We start from the raw sequence: 26,554 nt of genomic DNA, 5'->3' as shown, positions 1-26,554 counted from the left end.
CTAGTATGCACTAAGTACTTACCTGAACACACCTGTTTTAAAACCACCTGATAAAATCACCGCCCTAGAGAAGAGGCTTGCTCTTCCCCCGCTTCACTCAGTAGATCTTTTGCTGTTAGAATTGACAAAAACATAACAATACTAACATATTTTGAAGACTCAGCCTGAATTTGCAAAAGTCATCTCTCAGATTTCCAAAAGTTGCTTCTACGATGAAACAAAAACTTTTCAGGTCATCTGAAAGAAAGGCTGATGTGGACTAGAGCAGGTATAGATAGTCATAACAGTGAGTCATAACAAGCCAGATGCAAGGCTAGCTGGCAAACAAAAAGGTAAGACTCTATTTTTCATGTGAGCCTACAGAGGCTTGTTTAGCAGTTTGACTCTATGCCAAATAGTTCACTGAACCTCTAAATAATTGCTTTACTCTAAAAAGGTAATCTGAAAGATCCCTGGACTCCAGTCAACTTAATATCACATATCTCTGCACCTTCAAAGCATTCTCCTTGGCTCAGTATAGCAACAGAAGCATAACTATTAGTGGTTATTTAAAGCTTGAGGTAGATGCCCTACTACTCCACTCATCAAGCAAATAAATTGACTTTGATGTCCCTTTAGTATGTCAGAGAAGAGAAAAATAAAGGTCTTATATTTAATGGTGTGAAAGAGATTATCATAAAGATCAACATTTTCAAATGAATACTAAGCATGAAAATAGTATTTGTAATCCATCCTTTCAGCTCCTTGCTATATTTGAACTATAGCATCTTTGATGATAGAACTGACATCACAAGGCATTTCCCTTTAAATAGGGAAATCTTGTTCATGATAGCCAGTTATTCCAAAGATACTCACTCACTGAGATGGACTTGATTGCAGTGGCAATCTATGCTACAAGGCTCAAACCCAAATCACCGTTCAACATCTGGAGTAAACCATTGTTGCAACGTGTGCTCTTGCTGGAACTCAAACACGGTAACTCTTTTATTGTCTTAATTCAAAAATTTTAATGTGTATGAGCAAATAATGCCTCCATGTCAATCTCAGCTCTCTTCTTTCATGTTCCTAGAGATGCTAGATATATTTAAAAGTTAAATAATGAAAAATGCACCTTGGTACCTGTTTTAGTCTCGCATTCCTTTTGGGTTTTTTTTTCTGAAGATTACATGGATCATATATAAAGTTGGAAAAAAACTTATTTAAAGAACTTATTTAAATAAAGATCTATTTGCAAATTGTACCAATAACTTTGTACAGACATATATATATATATATACATAGACATGTAAAAAAAAGAAAACACAGAAGAAAAAATCCACTTGGTACATTTGAAAAATATTAGAACTTGGAAAACATTAAGACATCGGGGTGTCCAGCACATGTAAACCGTTTTGTGGTGAAAGTAGAAGTGATGAATTGCACATTTGCTGATAGCAGCTATGGTATAACAAAGTCAGCTCTTTCTTTTTCATCATAATACTTGGTGTTTCAGCAGTAGGCTTTGATTAAAAAAAGCAAACACAAAACCCCAGTTCATGCCTTAAAAATATTTGTGTACAGAACAATAACAGTAACAGCATGTGGATTTAAATGAGCTACAAAGAAAAATCTTAACAGAAGCAGAACTGTAACACACCTATCATTGTTCATCTTAATAACAAACTCATCTGGCTGCATTTTGCATCTACTAATAATAACAACCTGATATTAAATCCTTCAGGTTTAAGGTTGTGCAGCCCCGGAGTTCCAGACTCAAGGTTATATATTATATCATTTGCATACAATTATATTCCTTAGATAATCATATTACGCAAAAACAAATGCTGACATTTTCAGTATTTATGCACAGCTCCTGATCAATCTTTCATGAAAAGCTCCATACCAGGGAAAACCTTACATAGAAATTCAAGGACATTCACTGTAAGCACAGCAGCAGCATATCATACAGGAACAGAAATAATCATACTGTCTCACAAAATGTAATGTCATTGCTTAAATTAGCTTTGTCAATATAGTGGAAGCTCTCCTAAATTAGATATGCCAGATCTTCATTTTCAGTGTCCTTCTATCACCTAGGGAAGCTAAACTCCATGTTGCATGTCAATTTCCCATCTTCTTCCCATCTTATCCAAAGGAGCAAGACTTTACAAAATTTTAGCTGGGGGTACAGACTGTATTGATTCTAAGGATCTTTTGAAAATCCTAAATGTTGTGTCATTAATTTCTATCCTTGCTTTTACATAGGGCAGCCCCTCTGTGTGCTGCTAAGGCAAATAAGATGGTGATTAGTTCTGTGTTGTGATTTGTTTATTCTCTGGCATCGCTTGTGGCTTCCTTTCCCAAAGGCAGTAAGAAGCTAGTGGAGGATTATATGTAAAATTGTGAAGGGGTTCCCTGGATCCTTCACAAGACTTGTACTTACCTGGTTCTGACTCTCTAGTGCATGCTGGGAGAGAGTGCTGCCTTCATTGCCTGCTCCATGACTGCATTCATAAGAATCCATAATCGGATAAATTGTAGGGAGTCTTATGGGGTGCTGTTAACTCATCGCTGAGCTGTTAAGCCTGGACCATACTTGGCTTCCCATTAAGGCACCACAACCATGAGTGAGTGTGCTGTCAATGCTGTAGCAGAGGATTGGCAGACATTTCCCCATGCAGAAAAGCCTCTCCCTGAGGCTTCACCCAGGGTAGCTCTGCAAACATTGGTGATGTAGTACAAAACTGGTGCTCAGAGAAGGTCTTGTCCTTGCCAAGCATGAGATGCAGGCAATGTATTCTGCTCCCATCACATCACATACTCCTCATGACAGATTAGTGTGGCCAACCACTCAAAGATCTTGAAGGTCTTTTTGTACTGAAACAATTCTATAATTCCATGGTTAAAAACCAGATCCCAAAGTTCTTATGTGTGCTTGAAAAGGGTATTTTTCTTCCTTTTGCGGCACTGGCTTCCCATATTGTCAAATATTTTACAAAAAGTCACAAAAGATATGGCAGCTCTATGTGGGGAGAAAATTTGCTTGGCTTACAAGCCAAGGTAGACACTGAAGTACATATTTAAGCAGTCTTCCTGCATATGGCCACTCCTAAACTGGGACCATAAATAAGACTATGTTAACATATTCACTGTATTTACATGTTACATTGAGACAGTTATTATCAGTCTCAAGTCCAAGTAATCCATTTCTATATTGGCTTTAGAACATGCAAAAAAAAATAAAGTACACATCTGTTCCAACTAAGATACAAAGAAGGGGTGTGTTTTCACTAAAAGCCCTAGAACTCAAAACTTGGCATCACCAGTAAAATGCTAATAGACATTTTCAAATTGTATATTTTCAAATTGTATAAATCAAATGTCTAACTAGGAAACATTTGATATTGAAAGGGGACCCATCCACATGAAATAAAACTCTTTAAAATGGAATGTAGCCAGTTTCTAAATACATTCAAATATTACAGTGTATCTTTAAATAGAAAACTAGACAGTGCCGAAGAGCTAAAGCAGTCCTTTTTAAATCATTCAAGTGTATATATTTATCTCTCTTTACTACCATTAATAGACAGTTCCTTGAGCAACAGCTGTTCTAGCCTTTGGCAACCATTCAAGGAACTTCCCCTCTTCTCTCCTTTGCAACCCTCCCTCTTTCATTTTGACACCACAGAGTTGCCAGGGCATACTTTGATTTCATAAAGTTTTAGGAAAAATGCCACATGTCCCAAACTCTCTTGATGTGTGTGCAGCCAATCAAGGAAGCATGTCATAAGTTCACCATGGTCCTTCAACTGTCACATGGGTGGTGGCACATCTCTAGTCCCAGTGCTATATCCAAGGGAGCCTACGTGTTGACAAGCTCCCTCCTACTTGCACAGAGCCTGCTGAGAAGGATTTCAGAATAAACTTGATTTATTGGACCTCGGACATGATATGGGGATTGAGAATTTGTTGTATAGTCCTGCAGTTGTGATGGCTTGCTTTGACTGCTAAAATATTTCCCCAGTGCATAGTGCCTTGATAACGTCATTGTTACATGCGGGCTTTCTTCAGAGGGATTCGATTTCACCACCTGTAAAAGAAGTAACATATGTGAGTGCTTTCTGCCTGCACCTAGAAAGATACACAGCTGTGTGTGCAGAAATGCCAAGACAGTTCTTCACAAAGCAGGTCCTGATACTCCTACCTTGAGCTGTGACCTGCTCACTAACAACTATTTTAGTGGGCCAACTTGTTACATACTAATTAAAGTGTGAGATCTCAGCTACTTAAGCCTTGAAATCTAAATGTATAGGCCCATTATACTCAGTTGTTTGATTCTGTATTGCCTTTATACATTAGTCTCCATCTTCATTAAGGACAAACTATCTGAAAGACAGAATTTCTATTTAAAGGTTGACTGTGTATTTACCATGGGAAAAAATAAAGTCAGAACAGCCCTGACTTGTAGGAAGGTTTAAATCCTGTACTGATCCCAAGTACTTGAGGAACATATGCTGTCTGTCAGCTGCGAGAGAAAGTCTCACTCTCAGGTCTTGATGCAAACTTGGCCTGGCTCCATGTTGAGATGAAAACACTCATGTGTCGTGTTTCCCCAAGCAGGGAGTTATGGTACTATTCAACGGCCCTTTCCTCGGGGAATCACACTGACTTACCACAACGTGGTTCAGTAATTTAGTGCAGAAAGATGCTTCTCCTTGGTCCTCCAAACATATATAATGCTCTGGGATTCCCATTCAATTTGCAAGGAATAAATAAATGCCCATGGGACTATCAAGAGGGAAAGTGAAAAGTGTGGTTGTCAGGAGCCTAATGACTGGAGCTGAAGGTCTTGTTTCTGAACTTATAGCCATCGATGAGTAACAAAGCAACTTCAAGAGACACACAACTTAAGAATCTTAAACAGATGCAGGACAGAGGACACCGACTCAGGCATTGGCCAAACTCAGGGAAAGCAGAAGAAGAGCCAAGCGGTTAACTTATTTTTGAAAGAGTAAATATATGCTGACTTGATAGCTCTGATGCCCATCAATTTTCCTGAATTATCAATCACAGCAGACACTTGAAGAAGCAGGCTTCATATATTAATGCAGAAGCATAATAACTTTTTTTTCTTTTAAAAAAAGAGAATATATATTTACTGTCAGGAACAATTTTCATATCACAGAATCATACAATGGTAGGGATTGGAAGGGACCTTTAGAGATCATCTAGTCCAACTCCACTGCAGAAGCAGGTTCACCCAGATCAGGTCACATAGGAACATGTCCAGGCGGGTCTTGAAGACCTCCAAGGAAGGAGACTCCACAACCCCTCTGGGCAGCCTGTGCCAGGGCTCCCTCACCTGAACAGTGAAATAGTTTTTTCTTATATTTAAGCAGAACTTTTTGTGTTCCAGCTTCATCCCATTACCCCTTGTCCTGCTGCTCGATATCACAGACAAAAGGGATGTCCCAACCTCCTGACACCCACCATTTAGATATTTGTAAATATTAATAAAATCACCCCTCAGTCTTCTCTTTTCTAGACTAAACAGCCCCAGATCCCGCAGCTCAAAAGAAATGAAGCTACTCATGGAAAATTAAATGTGAATGAAGGAGTAACATGTGCAAAGGCTTGAAAGACTGGGCACAGACACTATGAGGGAGCTGGCTGAACTAAAAAAAGACCAGGAATTATTCATGTAGAAAATTAATATATCCTCTCATCAATTTGATACAGCTAAGCCAAGGGCTGTTATTTGTTTTTATGCAATTACTGCAGGTTCATTTTTTCTAAATCTGTGCTTTAGATCTTAGAACTATTTCGAAACGATGCCACCTTGAACCAGTCACCCAAACTGCATTCCTGTTAGGCATAATCTCCCAGGAATGCAATCTAATGTTCATCCAGCAGCCAGCCACTGATTAAGATACCAAAATCCCAAGACTGCTAGTTTTTATGTTGTGACTATGAATTCATTGCCATTAAATTAGGAAAAAAAATCAGAGTTTAAAAATAGGTTCCATATAGGTCTTTATAACTGCTGGACAATCTATTTCTCCATAAGAATTTGTGAAGAATGAGGTAATTAAAAAATCAGGTTTGCATGTGTGCATAGAACTAGATGTTCACTTCACTAGAAGTACCAGAGTTATGCAAGAGTTTTGGTCCCAGATCAATATAATCCCTTTATGAGTGCAGATGCCTTGGTGATCTGGGTAAGATTGCAGGCTCTACAGAGCTGTGGATCTCTGCACTACTAGGGTGACCCGAGGCCCTTTGAAATGGGTTAGTGGGAACTCAAATAATGAATCGGGACAATCAGGGGAAATATTTTTCTGTTTGGCTAGATAGTGATAAGTTTATAATTACTGGATGCATTTCAGTCCTTGTTTTCTGACTGCAGACATGGCACAGCTATGCTTTAGCTCAGATGGCATTTGCAGAGGGGTGCTGTCTTCCAGGAGTTTAGGAGGTCATTTTTTAAAAGAAAGAAAGTGAAAGTACAAAGCAGTAGATTTAATCCATCTCATCTGGTTTCTTAAAATATGAAAAGTGCCATAGTTTTACACAGTGTTCTTGACTTCATCTTCGGAGGCAAAATGCCATTTTCCTTGCACAAACTGCTTCAGAACCTGATGAAACCCCACTTGTCAGGATGAAGAAATAAACTGATGACAAAATTGGTAAAACTAATGATGTATCGAAAGCATTCAAGGACTTTCTTTTTGCTTTCCTCAAGGTTTAAGTCTGGTTTTTGGTGGCTGATGAATTCTCCTGGGCACATCTATGCCTCTTTCAGGCACAACAACCTCTCAAGCCTCATTAACAACAGCTCTGTAAGACAAATTCTCCCCTGATCCTCCCCAGAAAAAGTGCTCTCTGCTGAGACTCCTCCAGCAGGGAAGCAAGGCCAAATTCACTCGTAGGCTCATACAAAATGATAGAGAAGTGCATGAAAAATGCTGATGACCTGCTGTTTTCCATCCAGTTACATACAAAGCATCTGAAATATTTCACTTTGAAGCTCTCTGTTTCACTCACAAGCTCTGTGGAAATGGTGAGCATCAGCAATGACCCACAAAGACACCAACATCTGGGTTCTAGACAAAGAAGGGTCAATACAGCCATCTGGGGGAAATGGAGGGAGTCATTTACTCCATGGGACTGTTTATCCATCGCATAAATATCTGCTTTGTGACTTACTCCCTCTTTTCCAGCTCCATTTGGACTGAGCTTTGTTTGTGCCTCTCATGTACTGAGCAGATTGGATTAAACGATTGGTTAAGTAACCACTCCTGCTGTGTTTGGTTCCAAAGCAGGACAGAGGCCATGGCAATGGGCTGGAAACATGTGAATTGCAGAGGACCCTGAGGTGGAAACCAGCTGTGAGGTTGACACACAGCATGTGAGGTCAGATGGGTCTGATAATTCTCCTAAACCTGTGCTCAGTCCCAGTGAGCCTCATAGTACAGCAGAGTTCCAAATAGTGGCAGCTGATTGTCTCCCCACTCTCTTCTGGGAATCCATTTGTCATCTGGTAGACTGTCTCTAACATTATATCTCTGTCTGAGATATTTAAGGAGAAAAATCAAAGCCTTATAGTTATTAATGGTTTTGTTCTGCTTTATATAGAGGTGACTGCTGTGGCTGAGAGAATTAAGTATAAACCACTGGCTACAAGAAAATAGGCTTGCTATGCTAGTCCTTGGCCAGCAGACATCACAAGGACACTCTGAAGCCTATGCTTGACTTTTACTATCATCACCACTGAATTTCAATTATTTTGGTTTAAACTACTCCTAGCTTTAATTAGCCACAGTGTTTTGTTTTCCAGCGTATACTGTTTGTGTCTGATGAAGGAAACCTTATTTTTAGATCCCTTCCCTTTTTTTGATCTTTAAGGAAAATACATCATAGCTGTCCTGATATTTCTTCACAGCAAAAATTAGTAGTTCCACTTCATTCCTGTTGTCATAGCCTACCTTTGTAGCTGTGAAGCTCTGTAGACATTCTGTGCTACCTCTGAATATGTCCAGGTCCTAGGAATGAGCTTGGCCAAGGGTTCATAGAAAAGTAAGCATGACTTGGCAAAATAAGCAAAGATATTTTATCCTTCTCTGGAGAGATTCAGAAAAAGAATGGTGGTCTCTCTTATTTGAAGTAGTTTGTTTTGACGGAAAACAAATTCCTAAATCCATGCTGGAAAAATACTAGCATTTCACTTGTGTGGTTTTTAAATATTTATGCACTTCTGACAATTCCAATAAAAAAAGTTCTTGGATTTTTTCCGTAGGAATTAACTTGAGTCGTTCTGTCTTCTAAAGGACACACCAAATTGCTTGTGTCATTATCGTAGTCAGTAACCAAACTCCTGAGATCACTTCCAACTAGTAGCTCCTTACTGTCTCAAAGCCCCCAGTTGACTGTGAAACATCATTAATTCATTAACTCTTGGTTTCAAAGGAATATCTTTCGCTGCATACACTTTTTCCTCCAGTTTTAACTTTTCTGTAACAATTTCTCACTCTACATTTCACTCTATGAAAGAACTTGCACCTGTCATCTGTTCTTTCAACACTCGTAGGAAATGCAATTTTCCTGAAATACATGACAGTTCAAGTATCGTGCCCCTAATCAGATTTTAAAAGAATAAATTGTAATAGTTTCCTAGTCTTCTGTTAAACAGACAACCTAGATTCGGTTCTTAAGAATGAAGATCCTTGTAGCATCACAGATGATTTCTTACTGTGCTAAACATGACTTTATGTACAGAGGTACCAGGCGGCTTCTCTGTCTTTATTTCGAGCAGTGAATTGAGGCATGAGGCTATTGATGATGTGAGAATCAAGAGCTAAGCTTCTGGAAAGATATGAGCCTTTTTTATTCCTTAAAACTCTTTCTGGTTTCCAAAGGGAGCAATGTAACACTGGTCCTCTTTAGGTTGGATTCTCAGCAGACTGGCCTTTTAAACCAACAACTCTGTGTCATAGGTATGAGCAAGGACTTGTCTGGAAGCTACAGGAATAGCCTGATGGCCTTGGTGACAGTTCTTCAAGTGTTATATGCAAAATTGCTGTCATCAGCTTTAGGGCAGAGGGTATCTGTTTAGTTGACTATTCAAAAATGATACTATTTTCCTTGAAGGTCACCTGCACTAAACCAAAGGTGCACTTCTTCAACTGCTATGCTTAAGGTACAATAATTCCAAAACTAAATTAGATCCCTCCTTTGCTAATGGGGAAGAGCACTCACTATAAAAAGACATACTCCATACCCCAAATACATTTTTAAGGAAACCCAAAGAACTTTAAATATCTTGTTTTTCAAACTCTTGAACTGGTTTGCAATCTCCAGGTTGATTTTCTGCCTAGATATAATAGTGTGTTTGCTTACTCATTTTTTATTTAATCCATGGACACCTGTCATTTGTTAATACATTGTGAATGTTCCTTCCCAGAACTTCAAATGAACAGACGAGTATGTTCTCAATTGCTCTATTCATATATTTTACCCTCTCTGTATTTCACCAGCCTAGTAGTTATAAAACAGAAGACAGAATTTCTATAGGTTTCAGATAGAAAAAGAAAGAACTATGGGCATGAGTGAGCATAAGCAACTTCTACTTCTCTTGGTATAGTCAGTCACCATAACCATCCCAGATAACTCTTTCCCAGCCATATGAAAACACTCATCCAGCAGTAAGATTGGTGTTTCAATTTGAAGCTCTATTTTAAATGTATCTATCTATGGTTTGATGGGAGACTGAGGAAGTCTAGGTTACCTTTGCAGAAGAATATGTTTGGTTTTGCTTCAAGGAGCCACCACTACAGCAGTTCAGTCCATCCTCGGGTGGCATTGCACTCTGAGTGGTGAGAGATAAGCGTCACAGCACAAACTGCTGTCTCTGTGGTTTTTATTCAGGTCTTACTTTGAGTCATGGATGTGAACCTTGTTGCATATCTTTTTATTCCTAAGCTTCTGACAGTTAAAATTTCTCTTAAATACCTGGGAATGATGTAAGTACAAACTATTACCTCATGGAAATGGCAGCCACACTTCCCTTGCAGGAATTCTTTGTAACGTCCCATGGTGATGACAAAGGTGTCAACAACTTCATAGCCAAAATTTTTTGCTGTATCCAGAATAACCAAGTTTTCATTCCACAAGTTTTGCACTTCTGCCTGCATTCCAGACAAAATATTGCAATGTCTTGTCAGAAAGACCATTTAAAGGTTATTGTATTCTGCCATGGAAGCGAATAACAAAACTGCATTTTGAATAAAGCAAGTCTGTTTTACTCCAGACATGAATTACTATAAATTGATTCTACTACTACAAATTGCTTTTCAGTAGTCAAGCATCTTCCCTCATAGGAAGATTTTAACGTTGTTTAAAACATTACTGAGTAACTTGTTTTCATATGTATTTAGCTAATATTCAGAACAGAAATCCTTTTGTAAAGTTGTCTAACAAATGGTGAAATTGTTCCTGCAAAGAAAAAAACTCAGCTCCAAATCAAAGTTATTGAGACTATTGTTTAAAAAGGAGTATAGGGCCACAGGTAGCTTAGAAGTTCTGAAGAACAGATTATTATTTCTCCAGATTCTGCAGGAGGGCCAGGGATAGACTAATGGTTAGCCATAATTTTGGCAAGGTGGTGGATCTGACACTGCAGACAGAAAGGCTTTGAGAGTAGCTGGGGTAATCCAGAAGTTCAGAGCACCCAAAGCACATGGGTAATTTGGAAAGGGAAAAGAATGTCAGTTATGGACTACAGTTGATTTCTGGGGTTTTATAAGTTTACAGGATGAGAAACAGAAAAATGTAGTCCTGGACAGACTTTAATACCCTTTCTATCCTTGTCTCACCTACCTTTGATGAAAGTTCTGCTTCTTCCTCCTAGGACTGAACTCTGATGGAAGCTGTGGCAGGAGCTACAACATTTCTTCATGTTGATGACAACAATTTCCCTACTGTATCTTAAACTGACCATCCAGATATACTAAGGAAATGGTTGGAATTAATAAGAAGACATTCAGTAGAGATATGACAGATAGTATGGACTTAGAGAGAACAGGCAAAATCTGACAGGGTAGTCTCTGTAGCAAAAAGAAGGGTGAGAGTGGCAGTGACATACTGAACATAGCAGTGTGTTAAGGTTGCAGTCTGACATGGGAGCTAGACCCAAATGTGATAGGAGTGCTGTATGTAAACTATGAAAGCTAATAATTCTGTCTTTTCAGCACCTGTAAATAGCTGGAGCCTTACACACAGTGCTGATTCCATCATTCTGGCATCCAGGGCTTCCCAGCCCCATCTCACCAACACACACATTTTATATGTATTCAATAAAGAACTACCATCCAAACTGTAAATAAAAATATTGAATGGAATGAGTTACACAGCCCATTGAAATGATCTCATCTGTTAATCTGAGTCTTGGATGTGATTTTAAATGACTGTGACATCCACTTAACATACAAATAACAGGCTATATTCACCAATAAGTTCCAGTTGCTCTGTTCTGTCTTCATAGGTTGGTTAACATAGGTTTATGGAGAGCCATGCAATGCAATCAGACCATTGAATCTAATCCAGCAGGAACCATGGAGGAAGCCTGAGGAAAGTCTGTGCTTGACATGGTTCAAGAAGCAATCTGCCTATCCCTAGCTCGATTTCTCAGCTTTGGCAACAGAATTAATACTGGAGCTTCTTCTGGTTCCTGGACGGCTGACTGAGCATGGCTGACTGAGAATGGCTGACTGAGCACAGCATCTCAAACAGTGCTCAAATTGCAGCAGGATCCAGTAAATTAGTCAAAGTAGTAGTTTGAAGCCATATTAGCAAGCAGTGTGAGCAAATACAAACACCAATATTTCTTTGATCCACTTAAATCTTGCTCAGCAGAGGTTGTAACATATTTTGACCAAACAGTAAACTTATTGCTGAAATGATGATTCATCCATGAAAATGCACTTTAAATGTACTGTAGCTTACCTGTGATAGAGAATGTATTCCATCCACTGGGAGGTGAAAGCCCATTCCTATAGATTTGATAATTACCAGGATATTTGATAGATTCTCCCTGTTGGGTAAATTGATTAAAAAAAACAAGAGGACATACATTTTACTTAACAGACACATCAAAATCACTATATTTTTATTTTTTCAAATCCACTTAAGTGCACACTCATGAGAAAACAAACAAAATGCTTCTATTTAGCAAAATCTGTGAAGTTGAAGTTGTTTCTCATAATTTATCATATCAAGACTCGAGAAAACAGTGAACAGTGAACATTACCTGTTCAACACCTTCTGGATAATTTGCAGGTGATTGGAATTAAGCCATTGAACGCCACCTACAATTAATACGGTCTGCTCTGTGTTTTCCAGGGGACGTGATCTGAAACCCAGAAAAGAAAAACAGCATATGTTGGCTTAAAACAGATGGCAAACATTTTAACTGCATTGCATTGCATTTCAGTGAACTGTATCTGGCATCCTGATCAGAGGCCTGATGTCATTTTCCACTGTTTTTAACTGATACAATAGGGTCTGCACACATTATGTTTAATTGTTTACTAACTTTAATTGCAAAATGTGTTAAACACATTTGCAAATAGAATGAGAATGCAAACAAACCAGCAACGTTATTTGTACAGTACCTCTGCAGCAGTTGTTCCAGTGCTTTTTCAAAAGTTGGTCTCTCATTTGCACTCATCCAAAACTGGGGGTAGTAGGAGTAACTGATAAATGTCTTCCCCTCATTGATATTATGATAACATTTGACATCATGAGTCTTTTGCCATTCCTGAAGAGTCTTATTCACTCTTTCTATTAGATAGTACATCATTCCTCTGTTAGTTGAGTCACCTATGAAAAGAATCTTTGGATGGAAAAAAAAAGATATTTCTCTTAGAAATTGTACACTCCAAAACCTAAAAGCTGAGAGAAGAATACGGCTAGTCTGGAGGTTTTAAAACACTTCTCATAATGTTCAAGAAATACCTCTGTGAGCTGCCAGTTCTCTAGCCCTGACTTCTCAACAGTAAAGTTCTCCTTTACCAAAATATGTGTGATTTGATTGACAAAAAGCTCCGTTATGTGTTTCAGAGATTAAAAGTACAGGTTATAGAGGCTATAGCTGCACAGTTAGCCCTGCACAAGTGATCTTTGTGGATAATTTGCTGGAGTTTACTTTCAATTTCTAGTACATAGTCTCTTGTGATTGCTTGCAGCTTCCTGCTTTCGTTTCTCCAGTTTTTCATGTGGTTTGTTCCTACACAGCATGCCTTGGTTAATGCCTGTCTTCCATAAATGTGATTCATTAGAATTTGCAGCAAAGTAACACACATACATCAATGGATGCAGCTGCTGCCTTATTTGTAGAGAGATGGTCTTTCTGCAGTTTCAGAGGGGGTAAAAAAGGAAGCTATTTTGGTGGAAGATAATCTGCATAGAGTCCTGGCGTGTGCCATGTGACCACCAGGAAGAATCGTGGCCTCAGGGGAGTCATAAGTGCTATCAAGGTGACAGAAGTACTTCAAGTATCACCAGTCTTTGCAAAGTTACTCTGAATTTCTAAATTAATAAAGTAAAATTTGGGCTTGCTCTTAGTTATTCTGTAGACTCCTATGATGATAGGACTAGCATTTTCTTATACTAAAGAGAACAAGCAAGAACAATGACAAGAGTCCAAAGGGAACAGAACCTAGGTTCACTGTGATTTGCCAATGAAACCATGTGCATAACAGCTATTATCAGCCAGAAATTCACACAGAGGAGCACAAATGTAAACTGTAAGTTAGAAAACCCATAGAGCCACAGCACAGTATCGACCCTGTTTTCTGCATAGCAGTATGAAACTTCTCCTCCCTCTTCTGGCTCTCAGGGTAGTTGGTACACTCTAAGTTGGGGTTTTATTTATTTTTTAAAGTTGATTTGGGACTTGATCCTTTACCACTTCCACCTTGAATACTTGATTATGCAAATAAAATTCAGACTACACATGATTATATTTTTAAGAATACATTTCCAAAGCTTCTATTAGAGATTTTATTTGGTGAAAGCACCTTGGAGTCCTCTTATCTAATACATCTCTATTTATCTATCACCTTCAGGAATGCCACAGTTTTAGGAACTGATTCCAGTTCCAACTATGTATATATTGTGATTAAAAATAAGCCACATCAATGTACCAGTGATGTTTCTCATAGAAGCAGTTTCAGATGAACATACCCTGATCAGGTGTCAGAGCCAAAAATGGGCATGACAATGACTTGAATTTTCCGTGCCTTGCCAATTGTGGGCTGCAGAGAAGACTTTGAAAGATTAAGTGTGGTAGTAAACAAATTAAAATAAAAAGCAATGAGCACAGAGCAGCTCTTATTCCCCCTGGTCTGGACCTCTCAAAGCTGCTTCATAGAGTAAATCCTCAAACAGCTGCTATTCATGCTTGTACTGCACTTCTTTCATGTGCAAGGGGATTTCCAACTCCCTTCATGTTGTGTGTATTCTGTCTTTCTCTCTCTGATGGACACAAGCATGCACACAATTATTAACAACTAGGAAGACAGTCCACGCTTACAATATGTCCTAATTCTGAAGTAGGTTAACTTGAGGTTTTAAACAACAATTGTTTTAACTTGCAAAATCATAATCTCTCCAGTCTGTCTATAGCCACGTCTCTTTAATTTCAGTTTCATAAATCCATCATTGTAGTATCTAGATGTGTATCTATTTAAAAACAGTTCTCAGATATTAGCAGGCAAGGATATCGTTAATTTCAATGTGGGTGAGCACATTTCTGTAAAAACACAACACTCCGTTAGAATAACAAACAGGCTCTTACGAGGTTGCACACATACAGCAATTGGTAGAACATCCTAGATTGTTTCTCTTCTATGCATAATAACATGTGGTACTGTTTTGTTGAATATCCTAGATTGTTTCTCTTCTATGCATAATAACATGTGGTACTGTTTTACTATCACTGCACATGGGACTTTCTAACTGCTAAGGAGCATATTCAGCTATTAATTACACTGATTTGGCAGAGGTGGCATTTTTAACTCTTCATTCCACTGTGACTAAGATTCTCACAGATATTTTCTCCTTCTAACTATTTTTGCTGTAATCTCATCTACTACTGACTTCAAATAGCAGAACAACACCCTTCATGTTAAAAAAGAAGAAACACATTGAAGGCCAATGAAGGTGATGCACAGATGTCTTGTTTTGACAACACTGTGCAATGTGTCATTCCAAATATTTTCAAACACCGCAGAGCATCAAAGACTGAGACAGACTCACCAGTTTCTTTCCCATTTTTTCATTATGTCAAAATGACAGCAAAATGTCCCCCTGCCTTAATTTACACTATGAAATTCTTTAGCACCATAGGGTTTTACAATTTCTACACCAGCACATGCACACACACGAACAGTGGATCTATGAATGAGTTTTCAAGCTTGACCTGGGGTACCTAACTGGCCAGGTCTGCAGATGGGAGGGCACTATGTACATTCATCTAGAAAACCAGTACCAAGAGAGATGAATTAGGTATGATCATGTCTTAAAGTAGCAGTTCTAGTCCATAAATACTATGACGCTGGACACCATATGAAAGCATCAAGTGGGCCTTAGAATAATGCTATTGTTGTTTTCCTGATGTTCTGAGCATAAAGGGGATGACAGGAGTCAGTGCAGATTCCTTTAGAGCAGTCAGAGTAATTGGATGAAATAGATAACTGTCGGGGCCCAGAAATACTTCTCCAAATGTTATCACATATATTACCACAAGACTGATGAGACTGCACACAGACCATCCCTGAAGGACTGAGCCTCAGAACATTTCTATTCTCACTCTTCAGTGAGCTAGTTATGAAGAAATAAAACAGTCAGGAAATTAGATCAGACAGCTAATGCCGTTAAGTGTCTGAGAAACAGACATCTGGGAACATATTCCTAGGAGAAGGTGTGGCTGAGCAGGATGAGTCAGGAATGAGACAGATGGCAACATCACACTGTGCAGGAGTACAGGTCGTTTTGCTAGGGGAATTAACCAGAACACTCAGAAACAGGTCTGAGAAGAGAATAGCTGAAACTTGATGTAAGTGGGGAAGACATAAATGAGCCAAAGTGGACTTCTGGTTGCACAGAAAGCCAAGTCAAAGTGTGGGTCATCCCCAAAGATGCCAGTCAATTATAGCAACCATATCAGATTTTAGTCAAGAAGGACTGAGGATTGTTCAAACAGGATTGAGTCATATCAGGGCTATATCACTTGAACCAAGCAAATCTGTTTTGCTTGCCACAACTTTGTCTTTTCCAGTGAAACCACAGCACTGTTGAAAGGACTAGGACAGCAGTATGTGGTCCCTGCCCTCTAGCCTTGATGGAGGGCTCTGAAGTCTGTTTGCAGCCGTCACTGGAGTGTATTAGCAGTCACATTCTGAAGACTGTATGCTGGGATTTTGAAGGGAATGCTCTACCATATGTTGAGAGAAGATCTCAGACATAAAGATAGGTGTGCATTCCTTGTAATCTAATGCATCCCAGGCTGGTGGATGATCCCAGGCATAGTACATGACCAGCAAATCTACACACACAGAGCATCCATTTGTTAAGCTTATGTCTGGATCCAATGATCTGCTTTGAACTGTTGGTTCAGCCATATTGTGAGATGTGTAAATCCTGGGAAAAAAAAGATAACAAATTCTTTTTTTTCTTATCCCCCCAAAAATAATCAAGGTAGAAGAAGAGGACTAGCTCCTTTTTCAAACTGCCCTTGTGCAGAGCTGGCCAAGCATATTTTTTGTGGTATGAAGACTATTAGAAAGAGTCTTTCTAAGTTTACTTTTTACAAGTCAGCTTCATTTGCAGCAAATGCTGAGAAGTAGAAATCTCAAAGGCTAAAATAAGTGATGTTTACTCCAAGAAGAAAAATTACTCCCTTCAAACAACCCAAGAGCTTCAATCAGCCTGGATAATAATCCAGTGTGATTGAATCAAAGCATGGAGCTAGGCTGTTCTCAGTGATGTCCAATGATAGGACAAGGGGCAACAGGTACAAGCTGGAACAGAAGAGGTTCCAAAGAAACACAAGGAAGGTGATGAAGCACTGGAACAGGCTGCCCAGATGGGTTGTGGAGTCTCCTTCTCTGGACACATTCAAACCCCGCCTGGATGAGTTCCTGTGTGACCACTCTAGGTGGTCCTGCTCTGGCAGGGGAGCTGGACTAGATGATCTTTTGAGGTTCCTTCCAATTGTTAAGTTTCTGTGATTCTGTGAATGTGTGGAAGATATGGCCAGTTTTATTTCTATACAGTTGCATGAACTTTAGTTGTGTACCATGAGGTGTTTAATATGATTTGAATCAATTGCTCTAGGGATGAGTCTGTATTTAGCTCTATGACAATAATGAGCAAAATGATAGTTCAGGTGTGTAGAACATGCCGTCTCTCATTTTCTTTACAGTCTAGTACAAGGCTTAGTCATGTACTGTTCAGGTCAATGGGGCATTTGTCTGCAGAATGACTAAAGGATCAGACATACACAAGGTTATAATTTCACCAGACAAAGAACAACACTTTCACACAGACAGATGTTTTCACTGTCTTCTGTTGCAAACATTTTGTGTGAAAAATTCCATAATAGCTTAAAGGCTTTAAAAGATTGTGTAAGTATAGTGGAATTCACTTCTTAACCAGACCTATCATTATAAATTAACCACACTTAGGAAATTTAAACACCTGTAAGTCCAAAACACTACTTAACTCTAAAATATTATTTAGAATTTATAAGTTAAAATTCTTGTTTTAACAGCTGAATTTTAAGTACTTCAGCAAATATTGCCTTTTCATATTTCCTGTTCTTAATTACACATGACTCAATAGCACTTTATTATAAGACCAAACTCTGAGTAGTATTTCTCAATGATAAACAAAATACATACTCCCCCTGCTCTTGAGGCCAGCTTTCTATATGCTGCTAATTGGATAAATAACTGCCTGATAGAACCCCTTTTCCTTCACTCATTTTTTAAAGTTCTTGTCCAGAAATCAAAGCATCATGCCTTAATAGGACTGTATAAATCTTACAGTAAAAACCATTAACCACAGTTACAGAGGATTTTGTTGAGCCAATACAATACAGATATAATATTTTTATTATGATTGCCTATTTATTTGATTCAATTAAGATGTACATGTGGAGCTCCCTAAAAACAACACAGCTCCCTAAGAACAACACATCTTGTTAACCTTTGTGAGAGTTTAAAATGGAGGAGAAAGAAGACTGCATATTTTAGAAGTGGACTGAATCAAAATCTACTCAGCCAGAACCACCTTAGCCTCAACAGGTCAAAATTTTCCTGTTTACTGTGTCTGAAATGCAAACATATGACTGGCTAGTCTAGCTAACACATCGTAAAGCAAAATAAGGCCTCATAAAATGTTTTTGTGGGTGTATATCCTTTCTCATGTCTCCACCAATCTGAGTGTTACTGTTTCACTACAGGTGGTCTTATGTTTTTATGAAACAGAAACAACTTTGCTCAAACATGGTTTTATATGCACACAAACTAAAAAAGCAGTTAACAGATGATGGGAAACCAATTGGAAGTCATAGCCAGGGAAAATAAATTTCTGTTAAAGAGAAAGGAGATAGTAATTTTAGAGATGACCTCTGAAAACGAAATGCATTTTAATATGAGAAAGGAAAGCGGCTTGGAGTTAGACAACAAGTTAGAAAGCATTTTTGAAGGCTTGGTTATGATGCAGATAGGAAAGAAGTGCTCTGTTCGGGTGATCATAAACATATTTCAGAAACATTGACAGATGCATAAAAGTAATTAATGAGCAAGAGAGGTGTCTGAATTTCATGCATTTTACTGTTGTTCTATGAAACTTGAGAAAACCAGAATGACTATGTTTAAACATACAGTTGATCTTACATGTGCTGAGTTTCAGCCAAAAAGAGTATTCACTTTACATCTTATTTGTTTGCTGAAGCACACTGAGATCGGGGATGCAGCACAGCTGCAGTTAACTCATTGCATGCTTCCCTTCTGCCGTGGTTTAAGTCCAGCCAACAACACTTTTTTTTTGCATATTAAAGCTAATAGGGAGCACAAGATAACAGCCTGGAATTTTCATAGTTGGAATTTGACAGTGGCATAGAAATTAACACCTCCTATTTAAAATAAAAGGCATAATCAGAGATATTTATAATGTCTTGTCATGATGCTTTAAATTGTAAGAAGCAAAGCTTGGGGTTCAAATGCCTGAAACCAAATTATATTTTTTTCCAGATAAAAATCAGAGACTTCAGCCTAATCAATCACAAATATCACTACCTGCTTTACCTGTGATTCTTGGTGAAATCTTGCATTAATCCATTTTTTAATGAATTTCTTCAGAAGCAAAATTTAGTCACAGAGAGTTCTTATTATTTTAATGGAAAGAATGATGTCATTTGACCCAAAGATATTGCAGACATACATATTTGCTTTCCTAAGGAAGGATTAGTAATTATGTAGGGTGTATGTAGGTTTTATTGCCTTCATTCAGAACAAACTTTGAACAGGAATTCAGATGTAGGTCATGATCTATAACTCCTTTGTAAAGGATTTTTAACTCCAGAACCAAAGTATCATCAAAGCATGGTGGCATACAAACCCCAGAATACAGAGACATAGGTTAGTTGAGCTTCTGAGAAGTAGCCACATGAATGAGTTCTGTTGATCTTAACTAACTTCAGTAAATTACAATATAAATTAAACCACATTCTAGATCATCTCAGTGTCCTCACTTGGATTGATGATTTTTGTCCTTACGTTTTGCACTCATACTTTTTTGCAATCTGCTTACATTTCCAGTGTTGAAACCATTTACTTATTTTATCATGGAAACTATAATGTTGTTAGTTTGCAAAGAGAGTGATCTCTGTAGCTCTTGGAGTACGTAATGGTTTTAAACTAACATCACAAATTAGAAAATGTAAATATTTATAGATGGTTACCAAAATCTCTTGTGTAATAAAAATGTATTTGTTCACAAGAATTCTATCTTGCCAACTACTCAATAGTTCCCTTATTAAAGATCCAGGTTGCATAAACAAATATAGTAGCATACAATACAGCTGGCAGGCAAAAGTCTCTTTCAATGAGAACCTGAAAAAAACCATCCTTTTTCTACTGCATTGCTTAGACTGTGTAAAGTAATTCTAAACTTTACCTTAATCTCAGGCAGAATCAGAACCTTATCACCCAAGCAAAGAACGATTTTTACTCATCTGACTTAGGTGTGAAGAAAATTTCTCTTAGTTCTTAAGTTCTACTGGCATGGTGGAGCTGGTCCAGCCTCTACATCTATTTATTTGGTGAAAGAAGCAAAAATGCTATTGCAAAATGCCCCACAAAGTTAAAATCCCTGCAAAATGATGACAAAAAGAACATCAGAGTGAACAATAGAGGAGAAGTACATAAAAAACAGAACATGCATTAGAATGACAGCTTGAAAAGAATAAACCAGTTAAAGGGGCATCTGTGCAAAGGTAACAGGAGTGTTTCAGCAGGTTTCTACAGAGCAGTGAGGGTTATCAGACAATGACAGGAGACTTTTGCAGAGATTTTTCTCGCAGAGTGTTAATGTAGATAGTGTAGGACTTGACTCTCATTTGACAGTAGAACAGATTGGTAAACTCAGAGAGTCAGAACACAGTGGAATTTGAATTAAGAAATCAAGCTCTCAAAAATTCATCTCATATACTTGGTTTCAATGGACCCTTAACAAACACTGTCTGTTTTTGCCATTGGTGAATGTGAGTGCTTGAGTTCTAAAGGTGGGAATATTGGTGTAATATTACCAGCAACACTATGGCAAACTTCCTCGGTGGCATATTGTTCCTCTGCTGTCCTTCAATGGTCTGACCAAAGGTTATTTGCTTATTGTAGCAGGCTGATGTCTATGGAAATTAAAGACCAAAGTAAAGCTATCAAATTCTTCTATATTTTTTGGTATGGTCAATCCAGAAGTGTTCATTGTGTACACGAGGAGTGAATCAAGTTTCCTCTCTGTCATATAAACCTATGTTTTTTTTAGAAAAGTATGTTAGAAGAAACTCATAGCTCTGTAGTAACAGAGAAAACCACAGGCAGAAATAAAGCCAAATGGTAATGAAGGACTTTGGGCAGGACAAAAAATGACCAGAAAAGGAGGAAGAAATGTTAACTGAAAGACTATTATTTTTTTATTTGTTCATACAGGAATGCTCTTGGATTTTATCAAAATGTCACTTTTAGTTATCATTCTCTCACCTAGACAATGCACTATAAATATCTTTATAACAATTACTTACTTACTTTCTGGATACTTGTATCCTCAGTAAGGTACCTGAGCCTCAGATCAGAATTCCCTCTCAACAGTTTTACAGTCATTGCATGCTTATTAAGAAGAACTTGTACTTCCAAGCAATCACTTTAGAAGCTTCACTACAAGAAAGAAATGTGCAAGAAGACTTGGTAAGATTAGTGTGCACAAGCAATGCCATGCATTAGGTATGCAGCAGAAGAAACCCAAATGGCATGTCAAGTGTGAGACAAACTGTGACAACAGTGCAAATCTATATTCCAGTTATAGTCTTTATATACTCACTGCAGGTGTAACTGGTAACTATGTACACCACAGGTCTTGAAACTCCACTGGTGTGACATAAGCTCCTCTGTGAAATGGCAGCAGACAATTGTGTCTGCATATGAGGCTAAATTATGGATCACAGTTGATTTTCATCCCTGTGGATTTCCCATCCAAATATTTTTCCAGTTGTAAAAAAGTCTTTTTTCTTACACATCAATCATAAAAATGTTTTCAAAGCTTCAGGACATTAAATATCCAAGAAAACAAAAAGGCATTAAAATGTAAAATCTGTTTACATACCCTTCTGCCATCCACACATCGCTGGAGCTCGGGCTTGGCTAGCACAGAATATTGGCAGCCATGGGGCTGCCACGTTATTTCTCTCCAGTCACAGGTCCTGTTGTCAGAGCAGCTGAGGCAAGGGACAATCCACTGCCCTGGAAAACAGCAATGGGATGTCAGCATTGCCTCTATATTTTTGTGAGTAGCTTTATTATACAGCAAGCGAGATATTTTGGAATCTTTTGTCATGGGAGTTTTCCTGAATGAAATGCCCCACAAATCTTTGAAGTGACTATTTCCTTCATCTGTGTTATACCCTTTTTATTTAGCTAGGCTGGGAGGTTTTTCCTTTCCCTGAAAAAGCTGTGAATACTCTTTCATGTGAATTTGACAGTTGTCTACAAGTTTATTTCTCAGTTCATGTTGCCTTTCTCATAGCAGCTTGTCCTCTCTCCACAGAAGGGATATGAGAAAGGGAAAGAGGGTGAGGAGGCTGAATGCAAAAAAAACCCATTAGATTCAATAGTGTCTAAAGCCAATATTCATTCTCATCTGCAACTCAACGAGTAAAAGTTGGGCAGCTATTTGAAGCTAGACTTTGAGAGTCCTTTGACAGAAAAATGAAGCAAGAGAGAGAGAATGACTTTCTCTCGAAAATACTAATTTTTTTCATTTTGTTTTGAATTGTGAGGACTCTCCCAGACTACATATCCACACTTCAGAAGGTGAAAGTAAGGTGAGATGAATAACCTACACGATTTCTTAGAGCCCAATCCCTATTTTCAAAAACAATTTTGCAGGTTACAAGCAGAAAGTGGAATTAGTAAAAATCAGTGGGTTTTAAGAATCTCTTTACCTAGGGTTGAATGGTTCTATGATTTTGTTTTTCTAAAGCTATTTCCAAAATCCATCTGGAAGTCTGAGGGATTTAACTTCTGAAGGAAGATGGAAAACTTGCCACTATAGTCAGATCAACACAAGAAATATTTTTTTTAGCTCATACAAGTGCACTGTCTTGACAATATCTCCCAGTGTGGAGATCTGCTTTGGCTCTGATTAAAGGCATTACACAGGGAAGAGCACAGAGGCCCCCAAGTCCTAGACCAAAGCTACCAGGCCTTGCTAGCACAGCCAGGCTTCTAACCACAGACCAGCACCTCAGAAGCCCGCTGGCTGTGCTTCCCTGCCTGTGAGAGGTTTCTGCTACACAACAAGCGACAGCAAAAACCCAAGGCTGCTGCCTATTAACATTGATTAGGCCAGGGACTGAGTGGGAGGCTGAGTGAAGCAAGATCCCAGTGGCCTTGGGAGGACCAGCTGTTGCCTCAGGAACAAGGAGGCAGCCTGTGTCCGTATTGAGCCAAGGTCCCGAGCGAGTATCTTTTGGTAAGTAACAGGATGAGCTGTTTTAGCTAGTTTTAGATAAAGAAGTCCTAAATAAAAGCATCAAGAATTGTTTTACGGGATCCTGCACTGGCACATCTAAGGGGCAGACCACATCCCACAATGCTACAATCATGCAGCTCCAGCCCCTGTGTAGCCTACACAGCTGCTGAGACTGCTGCCCCAGGCAGAACACGCTCACCCCACCCTCATCTACACTTTCAGGTGATGTGGAGCAAATAATGGCAGACTGAACCTAAACAAAACTCTGAACACTGGCTTTACCATGCTGCGGTCAGTGAGCATAACTGAGCTCCCCTGGTTCCCATAGGTGTGGGTGCCTCCTGAATATGATAACTCTCTACAGCTACCTGAAGGGGAGTTGTAGTGAGAGGGGGGTCGATGTCTCCAATAATTAATGATAAGACAAGAGGAAATGGGCTTAAGTTGCACCAGGGGAGGTTTAGATTGTACATTAGGAAGCACCTTTTCACTGAGAGGGTTATTAAGCATTGCAACAGACTGCCCAGAGAAGTGGTGGAGTCACCATCCCTAGAGACATTCAAAAGACACATAGATGAGGTTGTTGAGGGATATGGTTTAGTTTAGTGATGGGCCTGGCAGTGTGAGGTTAGTGGCTGGACAGGTCTTTTCCATTCATTCTGTGACAGTTGCCTCTGGGCAAGTGGCCCAGTTGAGCATGGAGGAAGGAGGGAAAGAAGGGGCATTCAGAACCATGGTGGTAGTGTGCAAATAGGCAGATGGAGCTGCCTGGTACAGAGCTGCCTTGCTCAGAGGAATTTCAAGCTTGCACTGTCTGTGTGCCAATCCTTAGGGACAACCTCCTCACTCTTCTTATCAGCTGAGCACCACTTTAAAGTTCAATATTTATTAGGACAGGAGAATAGCATGATTGTAACCTGGTACTTTTCTAGGGAGAAGAGACACCCCAGGCACGTAGACTTTTATGTGGGGTTAAAGTGAATCTTTATCTAAAGGTAGAAAGTGGACAACAAGGTTCTGGAGCAAAGAGTGTTCTTCTGCTGGAATATATTACTTGGCTGGGAAACGGAGGGCTGAATTTAGACAATTCCTCTTTGTTGCAGCTTCCAGTGACAGCTATTGTGAATCCCCTCCTCACACTGTCCCTCCCTTCACTTTGAGGTCGTTTTCTCCAGGTTGTAGTCTCCTGGCCACCCCTGGGGCCAGGAATACTTTGACTCTCCAAGATTTCTATTGCCGTTTGTTTATCTTGGCCTTAGCTCCCTCTGCACTCCCTTTTCAATCCAAGGCTAAAGGGACATTCTCAGCTTCATAGCAGTTGGATGAAGTGAGTGCAAGGTCTTGGATAACATGGCAATAGGTACCATGCGAACAACTGTTATTTTTTTATGCCTTTTGAGTAACAGAGCAGGGATGGAATGGTTGGTTGGTTTCAGTCAGGTCTGGACTCAGAAACTACTGCTACCACAGAATTCCTCATAAATGATCTGAAAGTTGCTTTGGGCAGTTATTTCTGTTTAAAGTTTTATGGAAACTGGGCAGTATTTTCCTGACTTTGTAATTTTTCTCTCAAATGAAATACATAAAAGTTCTGGCTATGTCTACAACATTTGAGATCCCTCATTTAATGGACTTTTCCTCTTAACATCCCATACATTTATGAGCTGATCTGGTTTTAGGTAATAAACTAGAAAAGTAGAACTATATAAAATGAATATTGAGAAACTGAAACGTGAACAATAAAAGTTTAAATTTTGGTAACTGAAAGTGATAAGTACCTTTTCAAAACTTCTTTCAAATACTTTGGTTTATTTTTAATAGCTCTCTAGGTATATTAAGGGAAAATAGATCATTTTTGGCATATGTTAAAGGTAGTGGCAAATGTTAAAAAAAATTAAAGAACAAGGACATAAAGAGGTAAACTCATGTTTATAGGAAGCAGTGATGTTAAATGCTAACAGAGTAGTTGCAGATTTTATATTTCATAGATATTTTAAATGATGGATGTAAATGTAATCTAATTATTATGAGCTCTTCCTATTGTAACTTCACAGCACTTAATGCATTCTTCACCTTCAAAATCAAGATTGTGTTAAAAGATATGTTAAAAGATCTCACATATAAAAGAAGCAGACAACAGTGAAAAATTGCAAACAATATTAGTTTGGAAATTAGGCTTATATATATTACAATAACAAGTTGCTTTTCCCCCATTTATATAAGGTAGCAGCATGCAATACATCTTTTGGCATCATTTCAATCAGCCTATGTTTTGTGGTGCTTCAGTTAAAAGAGTTAGCATTGACTCTACCACTTTGCCTACACTTCAATGAAGAGAGCAGGAAGAAGACAGCTGCAGTTGGTTTATTCACAAATTAAAAACTGGTAAAAACAAAATTTTATGAAAGCCTGTTAAGTAGGAGGTTTCCACAGAGTGAAAGTAAACTGGATTTTTGGCTCTTACAGCAGTTTGTCAGATGGATACATAAATCTTCTCTAAGATAGGATATTAAACACTGCCAGTACTCCCAAATACTGCTCTCCTAAAATAGCACAAAGAGAGATACACTTTAAAAATAATTCATTAGGACAGTTTCCTTTGTATTTAACAAATGTTAGCCTACAATGTTAAAAGTTTTTACCAATAAAGGCTGTACATATGATTTGATAGTTTTGTTTTTTTTTTCTTTAAGCCTCTTTCATGTTTATTCAATCTTTCCCATTGTCACAGCCACAAATACACATATGTTGCTTTCAAGATCAAAATCAAAGTTTTTCTATAGTGCTGAACAATCTAAAAAAAATATTCTAAACTGATAGCTTAAAATTTAAACTTTTAACCTAAACTGATGCTAAAGACAATTTGGAGTATATTTGGCACCCTAAGACTTTTAAAGGACCTTTTCCCCATGAATAGGCTATCAAAATATTGTTTCTTTTGCTTTCAGCTGCATTTATGAAAAACAAAAGTAAAATTCTTTTTAAAAGGTCATGACTTTGATTGTAAATAATAAATGGCCTAAGGCCTACAGACTTATGTCCAAACTGAAATTTACTCCTTGTAACCACTCTCTCACCCATCCAATTTTATAATTGCAAACCAAATTTCTACAGATGGCAGTAACCTGATTCACTCCACAACTTGGGGTTCTCATGGTCCCTGTCAATTGTGTCTCTCTCTAAGGAGCCAAACACACAATGCTTGCTTACTTTTGTATTATTGATTACACAGTAATACCGAACTAATTTTCCTACGATAGCTTGA

At 38.4% G+C, this 26,554-nt stretch overlaps 1 protein-coding gene across 2 annotated transcripts in view; it reads right to left on the bottom strand.

The window, feature by feature from the left end:
• Positions 1-910: 910 nt before the first annotated feature.
• The window catches only part of CPED1 (cadherin like and PC-esterase domain containing 1), a 143,052-nt gene continuing 117,408 nt past the window's right edge, over positions 911-26,554 (bottom strand). The window contains exons 18-23 of one of the 2 annotated variants that reach the window (XM_062017846.1): positions 21,922-22,058; positions 12,648-12,868; positions 12,284-12,385; positions 11,980-12,067; positions 10,017-10,163; positions 911-4,069 (exon numbers count right to left, since the gene is read on the bottom strand). In XM_062017846.1, the coding sequence (XP_061873830.1) occupies positions 3,842-4,069; positions 10,017-10,163; positions 11,980-12,067; positions 12,284-12,385; positions 12,648-12,868; positions 21,922-22,058 (923 nt within the window). In that variant the 3' untranslated portion in view covers positions 911-3,841. Of the gene's footprint in view, positions 4,070-10,016; positions 10,164-11,979; positions 12,068-12,283; positions 12,386-12,647; positions 12,869-21,392; positions 21,477-21,921; positions 22,059-26,554 lie in introns of those variants that run through there. The other variant, XM_062017855.1, reaches the window with a different exon arrangement.

The sequence above is a fragment of the Colius striatus genome, chromosome 1 (assembly GCF_028858725.1).
Source record: "Colius striatus isolate bColStr4 chromosome 1, bColStr4.1.hap1, whole genome shotgun sequence".
In the NCBI taxonomy this organism is placed as follows: Eukaryota; Metazoa; Chordata; class Aves; order Coliiformes; family Coliidae; genus Colius; species Colius striatus.
Note: the sequence above shows the minus strand (reverse complement) of the source record. Positions and strands in the feature narration are given on the sequence as shown.